This window comes from Phaseolus vulgaris, chromosome 8, assembly GCF_000499845.2.
Source record: "Phaseolus vulgaris cultivar G19833 chromosome 8, P. vulgaris v2.0, whole genome shotgun sequence".
Taxonomy (NCBI): Eukaryota; Viridiplantae; Streptophyta; class Magnoliopsida; order Fabales; family Fabaceae; genus Phaseolus; species Phaseolus vulgaris.
The window spans coordinates 53,180,468-53,199,525 of NC_023752.2; the positions used below are offsets into that span (position 1 = coordinate 53,180,468).

A 19,058-nucleotide genomic window follows, 5' to 3' on the forward strand; every position below is an offset into this window, starting at 1 on the left:
AATAAAAAAACTAAAGTGGGGCTCTCAAGGCAAAGGAAGAACCAGGTGACACACACTGCCACACACATGAGACCCCCCTCATCAGCTACCCCTTTTTCCAATCTAACCCCTTATAAATACTCACCCTCCCCCCTCATCCCTTCCTCAGTGACTCAGTCTCTCAGTAAATTAATTCACTTCCCACAGGCCAAAGTTTCTCCTTTTCCTCCTTCCTCACCTCTCTTTCCACCAAAGCAAAATCCCTTTCGTTTCATCTCCATGGCTTCTTCTGTATCCACCACTCCAACTCTGTACTTCGATGAGAAGTGGAAGCTGTCGAAGAAAGAAGGATCCACCAGAAGCAGGTCCTCCAGCGCCCCTTTCATCAAGAATTCCTCACAGAGAAGGTGTGCTTTTGCGAGCAAGTGTGCCAGGCTCGTCAAGGAGCAAAGGGCGCGCTTCTACATCATGAGGCGGTGTGTGACAATGCTCATTTGCTGGCGTGACTACAGCGATTCGTGAAGAGAAGAAAAGGGTCTACGAGGGAGACGCAATGGGTTGTTGAGAGGGCATAAAGTTCTCTCTTTTTGAGTCCCCTTCCTCTTTTCTTTCGCTTTAGATCAGATCCCTTTTCAGTGTTATGGAGGTCGCTTGAGATATACTGTACATAAAAAAATTGTTTCTCTTGGCTAGAAATTTTCAATTTTGTTTTGCTTTTTTTAAGGTTGTTCTGAGAACCCATCAATGGAGGGTAGTCTTGTTTGGTGTTACCTTTGGTTAATTTTCTTGGCTGTCTGAGAACTGATAGAAATATGTTTAGAATGGAGAGATTAATTGAAATATATGATATAGCTTAGAGAGATACAATTTCTGCCTGGTGCCGCTGCTTTTTAAATTATTTTTTTTCCTTTCTTCTATGCTGCTCTTAAATACAATTTCTCATATTTTTAGGCTTTTGGTCCAGTTTCCGTTTGTGGGCGTTGTTGCTCTTTGGGATTGAGGAAGAAGTGATGGGTGTTTGTTTGTTTGATTGAGATCTTAAATCTCTGAGATTCCCTTCAAACCATTGCTGCTGAGATATGAGGTAAGCTAGGGTAGGGTCTCTCTACAGTGTAGATCTAAACGTGCTTAGGCTGACGCAACATCGGGCTTTGTTTAATAATCTTTTGCCACAATTAAATTTTATGACAATGAAACCATCCAAGTGAAGAAGAACTATTCTCTCTAATCACAATCGTAAATGGACAGCATTAAATACTCATTTTCACTGTAATTCAACAATTGTTGTGAGGAAAAATCTCTGTTGATGAGAGTCGCTGAAATCATTGGAACTCACAGAGGAGGTTTGATTTTGTTTATTTTAAGGAATTGGAAGAGCAATTAGTTTTGGTAAAAGGTAGTGGAAAATAAGAAGGTTATTCTAGAAGGTGAGGGGGGTTGCTGATAACGTTGTTTTGGCAGGACTCTTAATGCAAAATTGTTTATTTGTGCGATGTGAATGACGAAAGTGTCCTGAATGTGCTAGGTAGAGTTGAGTTGTTTGACCACTGCATGGACTAGTTTGACCCTATAATCTTGGTCAGGAGGTATTTTTGGTGCGTTATTCTTTTTCCTGGTCCTGATCCTTAGCAGAACGTGCGTTGCTTTATTATTTAGAGGGTACATTGGACCAAGAATTGATTGAGGGTGAGGTAAGTGGGGAGTGAATTTGAATTGCTTGGCCTTGGGAATGAACGAACCATTGCTTCATTAGCTAATTTGGGTCGTTTCTTTGATGGAAATCATGCCCTTTTCTTTGGCGTCTAACTCCACAAAAACCTCTACATGTGGTAAAGGTTTGTGCAGTAAAAAGCTATAGAGTTTGTTTGTCCTGGTTAAAGTGTAAAACCATTTTCATTTTTTTCTTATTTTTCATCATCACGCCTTTGGGAATGGCAGGCTGGCAGGAAGTGCCATGGATGATGAGTTGTTGACAATGGCAACACAAACACTCTCTCACGCCAACACCTTCTTCTACACCACACGCATAAATTATTATTATATCACCAACACTCTTTTTTTTCTTTAATATTATTACTTCTATATATTATAAATTATCGTTACGTAATAATGTACGACTATTTTACATAACGTGCTCTTTTCTTCTGTTTACATTAACTACTTTCAAACTCATATACGTTTAAATTTATCATTTGACTTTATCCTGTTCCACCCAACTTCTTATTAATCAGAACCATCATTTTTCTATTCCATTAGATGACGTGATCTCACATTGTATTATATTATGTGTGAAAAAATATAATAACTGTATATCATATATAGAGACAATGAAACTGAACACTGTTTTCTTTCTTTGGTTATTTAAAAGCTAAACAATTTTCGATGTACATACCAAAAATAGGGTGGTGTTTCACATTTTACTGTTTCCGTTATTGCAAAATATAAATGCAACGAAATTTCACCCCAGTCTCGTTTCTATTTTAGAAGCAATAAATTAAGTAAGACATTTATGAAATAGAAGCGAGTTTTAATTTAATATGGTGAGTTGAATAGAATGAAAGAAAAAAAAACATGTAGATTCGTTTGTTGCATAATTAAATAAAAGTGTACAAAAAGCAACTTGTATTTGTGTTTGTGTGTGGGTATATAATAAAGTTTAGAAAGTTTCTAAAACTATTTTAAGAGTAGTGAATACATATTACGTAATCTAAATTATTTAAAAGGGTATTGGATGAGTTTTATCGTTTTAACATGTTTCATATTTGTATTTCTCTAATTGGTACTTTGAAAGCATTTATTAACATTTTTCCATGGCACACAATTATTTGTTCATGCTTGTTGTGTTGTGGGTTATGCATTTATTTAGCATCCATCTTTTCGGTTTTCGGGTTTTCGGCTGTTTCTAATGGCCATATAGTGTAGTAGGTTATGGGTTTTTTCTGGTCAAAAGGAAGATTTTGCTTTTCCTTCAAAACCTTCTTTTGGTGCACTTTGTTGGTATGTAATCAAAGAAGAATCATTCTCAAAATTTAAGATAAGTTGAGATGTTAATCATTGAGATTTGTTTGCACTTGCCGAAAGGACATCGATTACAATCAAATTAGAAAAATAAAAGTACGCGGTTGAAGGAAGGAATTAATGCAACTAAAAAAATGTCTATTCAGACAAATTTTCATAAACTTGATAAGAGAAAAAAGGCTCAAGAATTTTTTTTTTTTTGACTTTGTATTAAAAATAAGAAATTAATAAATGAAAAATGTTTTTAATTGACGACACAGTCCTTAAATATTAGTTAACAAATCTTGGAAAAGTGAAAACATAATCATCCCACATCCAAAGGCACTTATAGTTGGATGATCTACGAAATCTGCACCGATATTTGAATTTGATTGAAGCATATTAAATATTATTTGACTGCTTTCTAATGGCATTAGTAATAAGTATTAGTGAATAGTGTGTGTGTGAGTTGGAAACGATTGAGAGAGTCAGCGTGGTGTCTATTATTCTCACCTTCCCCACATTTTTTGACTATGCATTCACGAAACAATGATTTGTTCTACACAATAAATCATAGAGAATAAGAAAAGTGAAAAAAGGAAGATATATGATTGGATAAAAGAACATTATTATAGTAATAAGATTATTGTGAAAGTAATTATAGGTTTTGAATGAACGTGACAGGGAACAGAGATAGATACTGGTGCATGATCTTTAGATCATGTGAGTGTTGCACACCAATTTGATGAGTTAAATAAGTTAATTATGGTCAAAAAGTAATCCAAAATCATTGATTAACCATTGTCCCCACTTCCATCCATCTTTGTCTAGTTTTGTTGAAAGATCTCCAACAGTAAACGCATCTGAATTATTATGAAACTACACCACTCCTAATTATTAGTTCGTAGCTCCTACACTCCTATTCCATAATTATTCTATGCCCTACTTTTTCTTCTCATTTTTTTACCCTTCTCCCAACGTTTCTTTCCATCAAAATTAACTTTTTTTAAATATTTCATTTACAAATAATATATATATATTTTTCAAATAATATGTGTAACTTAAACAAAACTCTAATTTCTACTCTCAATAATTCAATTTTAGGCTCACTTATAGCATATAAAGTATAAAGTTTCCTTTTTGTAACATTCACTAACTTCATGTACTCTCTTCAAAAGCTCAATCCTTTTTGGGTCTTACTCATTAGTCAAAACTCGTCATTTAATGCACTTGGTTTTTTTTTTATTGAAAATGTAAACAATTATTACACATGACCCATCAAATCTTTTATTTGTATGCTAATGAATAGCTGAGTTGAGTGATGCTATTACTAACCTTGACTCGTATCAACATTTCTATTCATAATAACCCATTTGCTCAATTAATAACATAAATTATAAAAGCAAATATCTTCATGTATTTATATCTTCACCAGCATTTTAGATACACAACAAAAATTGTACTATTTAGTATTATATTAGTCATAAAATAAAATTGGTTCAAGTACAACCCCACCCAGAAAGTTTAGACAGCTACATACCCTATATAGAAAATAGACCATGAGATGGGGGAATTACTTTATCCCTTTAGAGTATTAGACTACCAGGCCCATCAGATTTTTCAGTAAAACCCACAACGAGGTGTCCCATTTAATACTACAAAACTAGAAATTACCTCGGATTGGTAAGAAATTTGATACCAACAAGTTATTAAAGAAAACTTTCAATATAAGAAATTCTTCACCTATCTGAATTAATCAAATCAAACTTTGATATTACTATTAGGATCTCTTAGAAAACAAAAAAAATCGACATTAGTAAATGATAAACAAAGTCATATAAAAAGATATGATAAAATCTTAAAAAGTAAGGCAACTTTGAAATTCATCCTTAAATTTGTAATGTATTGAGTAAAATTTTGCTGCAACAGAAAAAGCCCATGGGTTAAGAGTGGGGCCTAGGAAAAGACAAAAGGTAAATAGGGTTAGATGAAGATGTTATGTTGGGCTTGACCTAATTCCTATGGCGCATAGGTCCACGTATGGTCAAACGTCACATCACCGCACGCATGCCTTAAAATCGCAACGTATCATTTCCATGTAAATGCATGCATTAATAGTAATTTGTTTTATAGAAATAAAAGTATGTGAATAAATGATATTTTATACTAATATAGAAACTAAAATACAAAAAGCCCTAAAAGATTCCAACCTTTTATGTTTTATTACGAAATTAGAGAGCAACTAAAGGTTTTCGTTTATGGGCATACTTTTTGGATGTAATGTTTAGGAAATGAATTAAGTTATATTCTTAATCTTAATGATTAGTACTTTGTTTCATTTAATAGAATGGGATTATTTGCTTAATTAAAAAAGTTGTCAGAGTCAAAGTCGACTCAGAGACACGCATGCACTAGCTGGCAGTAGAGAAATATTCTGAAGAAGGAAGAATGGAGGAGGGTGTGTTTGTCCATAAATAGCTTGTTGCCTTTTTTTCTTTTCTTTTATGTTCTTAAAGAATTAGAAGACAAAGTTAATATTATCCACAACCAAAGCCTAATTATAAATCATAAACTTGCAAGCATTAAATTAATGAATGTGATTAGTTCGTTGAGTCTGTGTTTCTGAATATAACATTTCATAATTATAAGTTTGATAAAAAAAAATTCAAATAATCAGCCATGCATAACGAATTATTCCTTCAATTTCATATGTGTTGGAGCAATGTCACGTCACATCACTTTTGAATTTATGGCCTCGATAACTGTTCCATGCTTATTCATATTTTAGCTCCCATTTCTTAATAATGCGAAATTTTGCATCTAAAAAGAGTTAGTTTCTATAAGTTAAATGACCAAAACTATCACGTGCTATTTATGAATCTAAGATGTAAAATTTTGGTTATTCATATGCTGGTGCCTTTTTTTATAATTAAGTTTATCCATTTTTTCACCTTTTTCATTAAACACCATCTCTTTTCTTTCTCAGCTGCAACAACTCTCACTTCTACAGTCTCACAGCAGTTCTCGATTCCACCTTCTTCGTCCAATGTTATTACCGTGGCAATAAAAATTGATTTAGGGTTTTGGATTTTGAATTTTAGAATTTGTAATATAAATTATAATTTATATTTTTTCGAAATTAGAATATGAAGGGGCCAGAAGAAACTAAGGAGATGCACGAAGAATTTACCATATAATTGGGTGTACAAAAAACAACAATAGCTGGGCCTTGCAATAGTAAGGTTGATTCTTCCTGTACCCGATTATTTTGAACTGACATCCAATTGCATATAGGAAAAGACTAAACTATCCTTATTAAATTTGAAAATACCTTAAGTGTGATCTACACCCAACCCTATTCTTCTTTTTCTCCGTTTGTGCGTGAACCAACAACAGCCGCAGGCGCAACCATCACAGTCAGCCACCATCAGCCACCTTCGTCTCCGTTTGTTTGCTTCACCGTCAGTGACCTTCATCATCACAGGCAGAGCAACAGCTGCCACGGTCAACTTCGAAAGTCGGAGAAGGAACCATCGTCGAAGAAGTCAAGGTACACTGACATGGCTTCTGGATATTTTTATCCGTAGTTGAGTATTGCTTTCCGAATATTTTTATCCGTAGTTCATTATTGGCTTGCAGATATTTTTACCGTAGTTGATTAGTGACTTTCAGATATTTTTATCCGTAATGGACTTTTGACTTGCGAATATTTTTATTCGGAATATGTTGTTTTGCGGATATTATATCCATATTAGTGTTAGGTACTTAGGGCACTTGGTTTCTATCAAATTTTTCATTTGTTCTTCTCCAACTCAAAGTAAAGTTTCACCACAACAATGAACTTCCTTTACCTCACCATACACTATTTTTCAAAATAAAAAAGAGAGGGACACAATGGAAATTTTAAAAATCCGTCGGGTGTCAGTCATAATTGATCGGGTGCAGGAAGCAATTTCCTCAACGCAAATAACACGAAGGATGCTATTGGACTCAAATAAGCCCAGATAATAATTTTGATTTGTGCTGTGTGGGGGTATTAAGCGTGATAAACAGATGTGCAAAATTATAGTGTATGGAAAGAGAATTCACCTGTACATGAAACAGATGTGCAAAATTTATGAAAAAACAAAAACTTTCTCAATCACCAACCCAGTGTTTTGAAGATTAGGCTAAAGAAGTAAAAATATAGAATAAATGTTTTAATTAATTATCTCTCGCTTGGAAATACAAATCTTATGTATTAAGATTGTAAAAATAATAATAAAAACAACTAACCATGATAATAAATTATTTTTAACTCACTTAATGTATCACTTGAGTTGTCATTTGTGTTGATTTTCTTAAGAGAAAAGAAATGAATTTATGACAACTTATTAAATTGGGTGTAATTATTCAAAAACTCATTATGTTGATTATTAATTGAATGGATAGCATAAGTATTTATTATGATGTTGAAGTTTTAATATTTTATAGTAAGTACTTACTTAGTATGTCAGTTTAATTAATAACTCATATACTAAGATAGAAGATAGGTAACATAAATAAATAATTCTTTTGCACCCAATTTTGTATCATGGATTTTCCTTCTCCTTCCATATCCATTTCCTTCGTCTTCATTTCACCATTGCGTTTTATCTTTGTTTGTCTCATCCTTCTTCACTGGTTTTCTCTGTTTCCATTGCCTTCGTCTCGGTTCCTCCATTTGCGTCTTTCTCAATTGGTGTTGCTTGTTTCGTCTTTGCTTTGTGTATAGGTTTGTGTTCCCCCATTTATGTTCATTCATCAACGCTATTTAGTAAGTATTGAAATTTTTTACTAAATTTCTGACTTAGCTTTTGTTTCCTTAATTTTTCATCATCTTAGTTGCTTCGTATAACCAAAATAAAAGGTCCCTTTTAATTGTCATAAAAAGTGTCTTTAGAATTAAATTCCTTTTTAGAATCTCAAAATGGAGTTTGATATTTATGTGCTTAGTTCTTTATGATAAAATTGATTCTTAGCCAAGTGTATCAATTCCAAGTGTATCAATTTTGATTATCACGAAACACTCTAGGACCCAATCTCCTTACATGTGAACTTATTACCATTCTCATCATCTAGATAACTTCATTAATTATTTAATTGTTTCAATCACTAATGAATTCAAAATTTTATTTGTAATACAAAATTTTTATGGGCCCAATTTTTTGTTTAGGCTAGGACCATCTAACTTTGAGACCCATAAAGTCTCAAGTCACAAAATAGGACCTAGTTGTAGTAATTGTGGTTCATTTATAAGATTAGATGCACGAGTTACAATCCTAACATTTGAGAACCTATAGATATTTAGTTTTCTTCTCCTTTTCTCTTTTACCTCGCTAAAATGGAGTAGTCAAAGCCTAAATATTCATTCGAGATCCATTCAAAAAAACCCTATAACTAGACCCCAATGCACATAGAATATATAGCCAATTACTTTCTGCACTTTACCAAATTTGAACTTGTAACCGACTTACATGTAAAACGATAAAATTGCCCTTAAATAAAAGAGGGAGTGCCAACTATACAACTTTTGAAATACGTTTTCAGATTTAGATTTATAGACACTTTTTTAAATTCTGAAAATTCTTTCTAGAATATATTTTTCAGATTTTGTTTCCTAAACTTTTTTTCCTGGAACGTATTTTTTGTATTCTAGATATACTTTTCTGAAATAGATTTTGTTTTTGAATTCTATTACGAAATTTTATTTCTAAAACACAATAATTTATTATAGAATTATTTTTTGAAAAGGTATATTTTGAATTTCAGATTTTCAAATTCAGAATAGAGAATAATTTTGAAAATTTCAAAAATGGTACATACTGAAACAAGCCCAATTTTGACTACCCAACAAGGATAAAGGTATCTGGTTTATTATTGATGGTGAATTCTTCCTGTACCATACCAATTTGAACTTGCACTCTATCATTTTTCAAATTTTCCAAAAATTATCCTCTCTTCCAGATTTAAAAATCCAAAATTCTAAAAATACAATTAAAAAATCAAAGTTTTATTTCAGAAAAGTAAATTTTCAAAATACAAAAAATAAATTTTAAAAATAAATCCAAAACGTAAAATTTAGAAATGTATTCTAAAAAAGAATTTTCGAAATTAATGTGTTCTAAAAATACAAATACTTTCAGAAAAAAAGTTCTGAAAATATTTTTTTTATCCACACCCTTCTTTATTTTATTTTTATAAAATCTCTCATATTAGAATATTTCTATTTAAGATCATTCAGAAAAATATTTTCGTCATTTCCGGTAAATTGAGTGCAAGTTCATATTGACATGACTGACAAAATTAAGTGTTGAGATAACTTAAAAGGCAAAAAAAATTAAATGTTCACACAACTTATGTGTCCTACATTAATATGATGTGCTTTTATTTTCCCCTAATCTCATGCCATGACTTTATTATAACATGCCCTGAAAGAAAATGTGATAATTGATTTAAATGAATGCTGCTGTCTTCCTTCCCATTGACTAAGCAAAAATAGGATAGTTATAAATATGGTTAAATTTTTTTTTTCTCTTGCTTTTATTTAAATTTTTAGTTGATCTTAATAATTTTGAAGTAAATTAAAATGGAGTTAATTATATATTTCGTCTCTGTATTTATATATAAAATTAAATTTTATTTTTAATCTAAACTTTATCATTGTAATAAGAAAATTATTAGAATAAATTTTTATTATAAATACTGAGAAGATTTAAAATTTAAATTAAAAACCAAAAGTGAAAATATATATACTAAAAATATATTTAACCCTAAAATCAATAATTTAGTAAGTTAAAAAAGTGTTTTTGTTTAATGCTTAAGTGGTTGTACCAAGTTGCATTGGTATACATCTATCTTTACCTGAAGTCTATCTCTACAACCGCAGACACACAACAGATTAATACCCAACCTAATCAAATTAATCTCCAAACACCTTTTTAAAAAGTTAAATAATAACGAAATATAATTTTGTATTTATAAGAATGAACTTAAATAGAAAATAAAATGGTTTTCTGAAAGTTTATTATGATAATCCATTTAAAATGGTCTCAAATCACACACACTTACAAACGGAAACAAAACACACACTCACACTTAAAAATAGACACAAATCAGAGATTTCAAACACACATTAGAAGGACAATTTCTATAAGATAAACGATCACTTCAAGCTTTCATACAATATTTATTTTTAAATGAAAAAATCAAACAGTTTCTCATTGAAGCAAAATCAACTTCTCTTAACATCCAAAACATCATTATAATACACATTTAATAACAAAGCAGTTGTAGTTAAAGTAGAATGCAACTGTAAACGAACTTTACCTGTAAAGTTAAAGAGTCCAAATTCTATAAGATGATTTTAGTTTTTCCCTAAGCAGTATCTCTAATCCGAGGGTTGATAATTGATTAATGGCTGTACTGAGTGAATCCAAAAAAGATTCTGATAATCAGACGGGTATAAACGAGTGTCCAAGATCTAAGGAGAGAGGCCCAACCGTTGACTGGCGAGGTCACACGTTGTCTCGGTGAACCCCACCCTAGACTTCACCAAATCAAACTCCATCCACACGTTCTGCTGATGATGATGCCCAATCACGTATGCTTCAATTCCCAACAAATCAGAGTTCCCAAAAGTGAAGCAATAAACCCAATCACTCCCCTTCCTCGCTTTATACAACAGCCTCTCCCCGGACACCCTCATCTCCGCCCCCTCAAACACCAGCGTCACTGCCGGAACCGCCGCCAAACTCGCTGGTGCGTGGTAGCACAAGTCCATCGCCCCCTCAAACACAAACTCCGGGTCCTCAATTCGGGTCAGCACCCCCTTTGTTTGCTCCAAGAACTCATCTTTCAATGCTGAATAAACCGACCCGAGAAGAAAAGTGAACTGGGTACCCGAATCCACCATCGTCTGACCCGCCCCTGTGTGGTCGGGCACGAACACCGACTTCGGAAGTTGCAGAAGTTTCTCCGAAACCTTGATCCCCAAGAGCTGGACCGTGTACGCCACGCTGTCAAAGTACGGCAACGAGGTTGTTGCCGTCACTAAAGGTGTATACTTCAGCGGCCCCAGCCACGGTGCGGCGGCGGCCCCACCTCCCAGAAGGAGAACTCCGGAGGCGTCCTTCCCGGAGATGCAGTACGAGAATTTGGGGAGCGCCATTTGGGTCACCAGCGAGAGAGAGCCTCGGTTCATGCCCATAAGACCTGTTGTTTTGGAATCCTCGTCGGCGTCGGAGGTGTACCCGGCGGTGTCCATGCACCCGAACAGGGTTCGTGGTTGTGATGCGCCACCGATGAAGAAGGTTTCTGCGGCGAGGGTGCCCTCGACGGAGGAGGAGTCGGCGTAGGAGACGATGACGTGGCAGAGTTTGTTGGGGTCGCAGGAAGCGGGTAGGATAAGGTCACGAGTTCGAGTCTTGCATATGGATGAATTGCATGGAGTTGTGGTGTAGGAGGATGAGAGGAAAGGGTTGAAGGTTGAGTTTAGGTTTGGGAGTTTTTTGCAGTGGAGCCAGGAGAGTTCACTCCCTGTGTCGAGGACCATGGTAACATTCTGTGGGGGTGAGCCTACAGTTAATGAGACGGTTAGTGTTACATTATGCTGGAAAGAGAGCTTACGTGAGGGTGAGGGTGTTTGTGTTTGTGTTTGTGTTTTTAGAGACAGTAGGAGGGATTTTTGTGTTTGTGATGAAGAAACACATGTTTGAATTTGGAGGAGAATGAAGAGGAGGGGGATTGCGAAGGAACAGAGAGGATAAGAAAGAGAAGACTTAGAAGAGGCCATGAAAGGAGAATATTGATTCAGGTTTGTGTTTGTTGGTGGATTATTCAGAGTATGTATTGATTCAGGTTTGGTTTGCATCTCATGAGTTGAGTAGCTGAGTTGGAACTTCCAAATCATATTAAATTGGGAGAGAGAAAGGATTGGATTGTACTATCAGACGGTCTCCGTGTGAAGGTGTGGTGGAGCTCTCTAAAGATTCTCCTGTATAGCTGTATCAGAGGACAATTCCTGTCGTTACATTCACTGGAAAATGAATGTATTGTTTTCTAGTATTATAAAAGGTAAAACTATTAACAAATTCCACCTTTTTTAACAACAAAAGGGTGATTAGTATGCAATGCAAACCTTGATAGTGTTGATACCAAGTATTTCTTACTGAGTGAGACGGTTAACTATTTAATTTACTATTTGACTGCATGAGTCTATGATAGTGAGATAGTATATAATGAAGTTTTATCTTTTGAGTATTTAATTGTTTTTTTATGGTGATAGTGTATAGATCTCTATTTATAGATTCAGAAACATTTAATATCTACCTTTTTATTTAGGGGGTAGTAGGTGTTTTGAACCAAGATGAAGCAAAATAGAATTTTTTATCCTAACCATGATTACCTTATACTTCATTTAGAAATAACGAAGATCGAGTAGCCGTCTTCAACCGATGATCGCCATGTATGTTGGTAGGGATGATAAATCAATTCGTATTACAGGCTTAAAGTGATTTTGGATATGAATCCATGCACATTATATATCTCAAGTAGTTAGAATGAATTGATATGGTTAAGTTAAAAGTGTGATATTTCCTTATCTTTTTCTTTCACACATCAAACAATCTAAAACATGTATGTTACAAAATGCGTCCTTGAATCTCACAGAGTGCTTAAACACATGGTTATTTCAAGAGTGTCCAAAGAAAAAAAAAAGGTTCATGCTACCGACACTTTCTTTAGAAAAAGGAGCTCTGGAAACCAAAAAGCAAATAGACAAAAGGTGCAGTGTTGTAGTAAAACCCGGAAGTGCCAAGAACAACAAAAAACTACTGCTTAGAGTTATCAAATGGTGTGTATGTTGTGGATTAATACACAATTGCTACTTAGAGAATGCTTGAAAATTTGGCACACTATCTTAAAGCATGATTTGACTAATCAGAGCATCCAAGTTCATTCCATGCTATACAGTATGAATCACTTAATCAAATCGAAGACCAAACTTTTCCAGCTTCATGTACATTTTGCTTTTCATTGGTAAAGGATAAAGTGTCTTGCTTGCATCAGTACACTCGAAATAATAATTAAATATCAAATAATTTAAAAATAAAAATAATTAATCATTATATTAATTAAGTTAAATATTATTTTATAAATTAAAAAAATTAGTTTTATTTAAAATAATTTTTTATTATTAATAAGAATTTATAAAATTGTTTCTAATTTAATATGTAACTCCAATTGTTAAGATTTTATGTATTATTTATTTAGATTTTAAATTAATCTTTAATTTAATTAAAGATTAATTAAAAATTTAAAATAATTAGTAGTTAAAATTTTGATAGTTACTATTAAATACAATTTTTTTTAAATTGTTTTAAATTTTTATTAATAATAAAAGTAATTTTAAATAAAATAATATTTAATTTAACTAATGTAATAATTCATTATTTTTAATTTCTAAATTAATTAATATTTAATAAAAAAATTTGTTGTCACAGTTGATATTTTCAGCCTTTAAAATTTGGAATTAACAATTAAAATTCAATAGTTGTTTAGCACTATTATAATTATGATTATAATTTACTTTTGCAAGGAGTTTTTTTTAATATAATTACCATTTTATTGAGAAATAAATTCTCTTGACTAAGATAGGAGATACACAAAAAGCCATAAGAAGGTCTATCATTAATTTTGACACGCAATAGGAGTTCGACATCTTACTTAATGAGAGTTTGACATCTTATTTAATAATTAATTATTAGTCAAATTTAATAAATGCAATGACACCAAATTAACAATAATATAGGAAAATTTACACCGATAATTCATCAAATTAAAAGTCATTACAATAATTTAGTGGGAATCTATCCATAAAGTCATAAGAATCGGTCGAAGGTTGAGGTTTTGAAATTTGCCATATAGTTTTATCTTGTTTTGTTTCTAAATTTCTCATTAATAATTCTAAAAAAAAATTATATTTAATAAAATATTGATAGTGACAAGAAAAAACAAAACATAAACAGAGATTAACAATAATTATGAAAACATTTTGTTACACTTTTAAAACTTATAGACTCTAGGTGACATAAGAGGAAGTGGACGGACTCCAGCAAATAATAATAATAATAATAATAAATGTGTTTTTTTCATTATATGATATGTTAGGAAAAGAAAAGGAAACATGAAAAATAACGTGATGCACAAGTTTTTTTAATATGTATATTTTTGGACGGAATGAGGAAACTGATTGTGTTTTAAAAAAAATCTTTTATTAAAGATATTTATTTTTATAGAAAAAATATTTTTTATAAAAAGTTTCAAGAAATAAGTTTCTTCATATAGATTTTGAAAGTTTAACAAAATATTCGAAAAAAAACTCATAAAACATAATATATTTTAATTGTGATCGATTAAGAGAACAAAAAATTAACATAAAAAAATAAAAAGCTAGCTTTCATTTGCGGTGAACGTGGATCGAACACGTGACCTTCAGATCTTCAGTCTGACGCTCTCCCAACTGAGCTATCCCCGCAATTTATTTTTATTTAAACATTTGTTATTCTTAAAACATTGTAATTTTCTTTGTTAATCTGTAAACACCCGATGCCTCACGTATTAAATAATGGATGGGATCAAAGATACTTAATACAAACAATTAGAAAATTGAAAACAATAAATAATTATAGGAAACAAAGTTATAGATAGGCTAAATTACAAGGATAAAAAAGTGTAAGGTTAGGAAACTAGTTTACCTGTGTTTTTAATACTTTTTGAATGCTGATTCATGTATTAATCTAAGATTATTATACAGATATTATTAATCTCCTCTTAGTGATGTAGTATATAGTGATGAACAGTGAGATAAATTTGTGAGTGGGTCTGGGTGTCCAATAATGAACAAGCAATGAAGAATGCGAGTTGTGAGTGGTGACTGTATATGATATAACATAATCCTTGGCAATTGGCTTTGACATCAGACATAGACATGACAATGCAATATTTATCATTAGGAACATCCTTATTTAATTAATTTTTCAATGTTTTTCTGATAAAAAAATAAAAAAAATTATCATTAGGAAAAGTGATTGTCATGATCGTCTATGTGCCAGACTTAGCTCTTCCTTCCATAGCCATGGACCCTGATAGCTAGTTAGGGTTCTATTAGCCTTGCATCAAAAGCAATATATGTCTTTTGTAGAAATGGATGCATTTGAGGCAGAAAACATTTAATGCTGCTCAAATCTTCATATTCACTTTGAGGGGACCTCTCTTACATTATTGCCACTTAGCTTCAAGTGATAGCTCGGACAGTTTCTTACAACTAGGTAATGGGAGATCCTCTATGAAAAAATAATTTATTAATAAAAATAATAAATAAATGTAAAACATTTTAAAAATGTGTCAACCCTGTATATCTATATAATAAAATTATGATGTCAACATAATATCTTTAAAAAATTCAAAATATTATGAATAATCTAAAATTTTTAGATCTTTGTAAACACTTGTCTCTACCTCTTAACATAAGGTAAACAACGGATCATCAAAGTACTAATTAAGTATAAAAAAAAGTTAAACTAACAATGTATTTAAAGAGCATCCCAGTCTTTGAAAAATAACTAAAAAATTCAACAATGAAATTAGAGCTAAACCACACTTAAGAAAGGACTAATTAGCAGCAACATTTTTCTTTATAAATAAACGCTTAATTTCGTTTACATTTATGTATATAAACCTTTTGAGGTAAAATTAAGTAATGTGCTAGGATTTTAATATTTAAAATATTTAAAAATTATCTTAAATATTGTGGACAATAAAACTCTATCATCATAACACTACTCTAAACACTGCAGTTTTGGTAATAAGATAATCTATCATTAAAAGATATATTTTTCTCATTAGAAGTATATTTTGATAAATTTATTATCTAATTATCTTATTATTTTGTTGAGTTTATGAATATTTTATCATTAAAAATTTCTCAATATAATCCCTATTGCATGCAGCGTGATTTTATTTTTTCATTTTTACTTGTTAATTGTACTGGTAGAGCCCGTACGATCGAGACCATATCTCAGAACTCGGTCACTATGCCGATCGACACCGCAAAAATCATTACGCCTAAATAGAATTAACAAGGCTAATCAACGACGAAAAGCTAGTTAATACATTTCTAAGCATGACCCATCTCCATAATAAGACCCAATAAGAAAAGACCTATAATAACCATATAAATAGACACAAAATCCAAGAACCAGATAAGTCATTATATAGTGCTTAGAGTACCAAGTGTCGAATACTCAAGTCGGAGTGTCTTTTGCTAGTATCATTCGAGTCTCAACTTTGTGGAGACCGAATGACAGATTGAGAGGAGGAGCATAAGGAGCATGCTTGGAGAGAAGTAGAAGTGCAGACCAACCGACCGAGGAGGCAGAGGAGCAGCTCGAATAATTCTTTTGGTTCCAACTCCGTTCGAGAACATTAATGACTGAGTTTAGAAATTGGTGTGATAGGCATGCATGAGTATATTTAAAAAAAACTACACTAGAATATAAGTGTGTTATGGGACCACCGAAACCAAAAGCATGTAAGTCAAAGAACTTTATTGAAAAGCATGAAAGAGAGTACATACAAAAGAGAAGCACACTCAATATAAAGAGTTGCAAAACGTATCAAAGAGAACAAACACAAAAACGTGCAACCAAAAAACAAAAAAAGCAACTTCAATAGCCCCCTTCAAGTTGTGTCGTGGATATTAAGGGTCTTTGGCTCAAGCGATGGAAGTTGTTGATCAGAAGAAATGGGAACAAAGTGAAACAAGTTAGCTTAGAGTCGATTTTAATGTTTTGCGTGTTCATGAAAGTTGAGATTGGAAGTTATATGCCTAGTAGATTGAGTATCACAATATAATGTAACAAGAGCCGTAGGATGTACTCTAAGGTTTCTCAGAAGATACACAATCCATTGAATTTCATATGTGATAGTGGCTAAAACACGATACTCATCCTCAAAGGAAGAATGTGAAATTGTGGTTTAGGGTTTGAATCAAGAAAGATGTAACCAGTAGTGGAACATCATGTGTCTTGGAAAATTGTCCAATTAGAATACATTGAGTAACATTATAATGATAGTAGTAGGAGCCTTTAGAAACTGACTTGAGAACTGAACAATGTAACATATGTTTGGCCTTGTGTTAGTCAGATGAAGGAGTCTTTCAATGATCCTTTGTTAAGAAACAATGTCATAAGGAGTTGAACTTTTGTCAAAGAAACTCCTTTTATCTTGCATCATGGGAGTTAAAACAAGCTTAGCAGCTAAAAAACCAGTGTCAGCAAAGATGTCAAGGGCGTACTTTCCATGACAGATGTAAATGCCATTATAAGATCTAAGTACTTCAAGGCCAAAAAAAAACTTTAATTCATCAAGGTCCATAACTTTGAATGTCCGATCAATAAGAAGTAACAGCTGAGCCGAGCTCATAGCCTTTCTTTCTTGTACAAACTTCGTTCAATGCAAAACCAAAATTTCTATAAATAACTACAAATCACGCTCAATTGGGTGTATTTCTTTCACATTTGTAAGTGTCCTCCATGACATTATTGCTACAATATTTATAACCCTATCGTCCTTCCCTACAATTATTGTAAACTTCCTTCACAGAAGGATCAATGCTTTGAAAACACACATATAACTAACAATTTTGGAAGATGAACCCATCACTCATTTACTCAATCTTCTGCTCATAAATCATAAGGACAGTTTCTCACTGTTCAACTCTAGCTGTCAACAACAGCAAAAGTAAACAAAAACAAAAATTAAAAACTATAGGCTGCTTAGTGGTCATCTTGTATTCCATTTTAGCCATTTAATTTCCTTACAGCTACCTTATGATTAAGATGGGACCATCCCAGCAATCAAACTTCAAATGGAACTCATCCTTCTGCTCTTCTGCTTTGAAATTGTGCATGTTTCAAAAGCTATCTATTTTGAGATTTTATGAGCCACGCGTTTGGTAATGAATAGTTAATAGACTTTTATTTCTCTTCTCTGTTGAAAAGGAACAACAGATCCTTCTCTTTAATTAATGATGGGAAATTATTGATACTTTTTTTTTCTCGTCTAATCTTTTGTGGTGTGCCATCATAGGCAAAGAGTTTCAGTCCCCGTTCAAATTTGGTGTTGATTAAACCAGTAATTTGAATTTGACTCACCAAATTCAATCACATTATTAATGGTGGCTGCAATTTCCCAAATGGGAGATAGAAAGCACAACGTGTAACGTGCTCCTTTATTTCTATTTTTTACATATTAATATAATCGATTTATTAATAGGTTTATATTTTTTGTTGAGGTATTTATTTTTCAAGTAATTTAATAATGAAAAAAATGAAAGATAAAATATGAATATATATATATATATAATTGGATTTTTTTCTTTCTATTTTACATATTTATTTTATTATTTCTTAAGGAGAAAGAATAATTTTATTTATACATAAATCCTTTCTTTCATAATACTACTACATTATTCTACAATGATGGAGGAAACATATGTACAAGATTAATATGAAGTGTTGGCTGCATATAGAAAGTAATCACAATATGTTTTTCCAGAGAATTCAGAACTCAGTTGTAACATGTATAATTCTTGTTGATATTTTTCGGCAAGTGTACCGAATCAACTGTAATATAGTACTCTTTAAAGTACGAATGTCGAATCCACAGGGAACAATTCTAATTAAGATGTTTTGTTTTAAAACTCATCAAGTATAGAAGATAATTTTGATTGTTGAGAACTTGTTCATTACCAAATTAAATATTTCACAAGTAACTAAGAGATATAGGGTTTGATTCAACCAAATACAAAACTAACTTATCAATTATAGAGAAAGATACTTGGGATTGAATTGTGTTTATCTCAATCATCTGTATTTTGAATAATACAATATATAATACTCAAAACTACTTATTCTTGATGCTTAATTTAAAGTCATTCATCTTGATTCCTCACAAATGAAATTCATAAGATAATTTCTCAAACACTGATTCCTCAGATATTT

General features: G+C 32.1%; 2 protein-coding genes and 1 non-coding gene across 3 annotated transcripts; 1 reads left to right on the forward strand and 2 right to left on the reverse strand.

Moving 5' to 3' along the window:
• Positions 1–31: 31 nt before the first annotated feature.
• On the forward strand, positions 32–846 carry LOC137826700 (small polypeptide DEVIL 11). The gene has a single exon (XM_068632788.1). It carries the CDS (start codon positions 67–69, stop codon positions 499–501), a length of 435 nt encoding a protein of 144 aa, XP_068488889.1. The 5' UTR covers positions 32–66; the 3' UTR covers positions 502–846.
• A 9,283-nt stretch (positions 847–10,129) lies between these two features.
• Positions 10,130–12,913, reverse strand: LOC137826701 (aspartic proteinase PCS1-like). The gene has a single exon (XM_068632789.1). The coding sequence runs from the start codon at positions 11,903–11,905 to the stop codon at positions 10,478–10,480; it is 1,428 nt and encodes a 475-aa protein (XP_068488890.1). The 5' UTR covers positions 11,906–12,913; the 3' UTR covers positions 10,130–10,477.
• A 1,544-nt stretch (positions 12,914–14,457) lies between these two features.
• TRNAF-GAA (transfer RNA phenylalanine (anticodon GAA)) lies at positions 14,458–14,530 on the reverse strand. Its single transcript has one exon. It is a non-coding gene; the product is annotated as a tRNA-Phe (tRNA).
• Between the last annotated feature and the right edge of the window lie 4,528 nt (positions 14,531–19,058).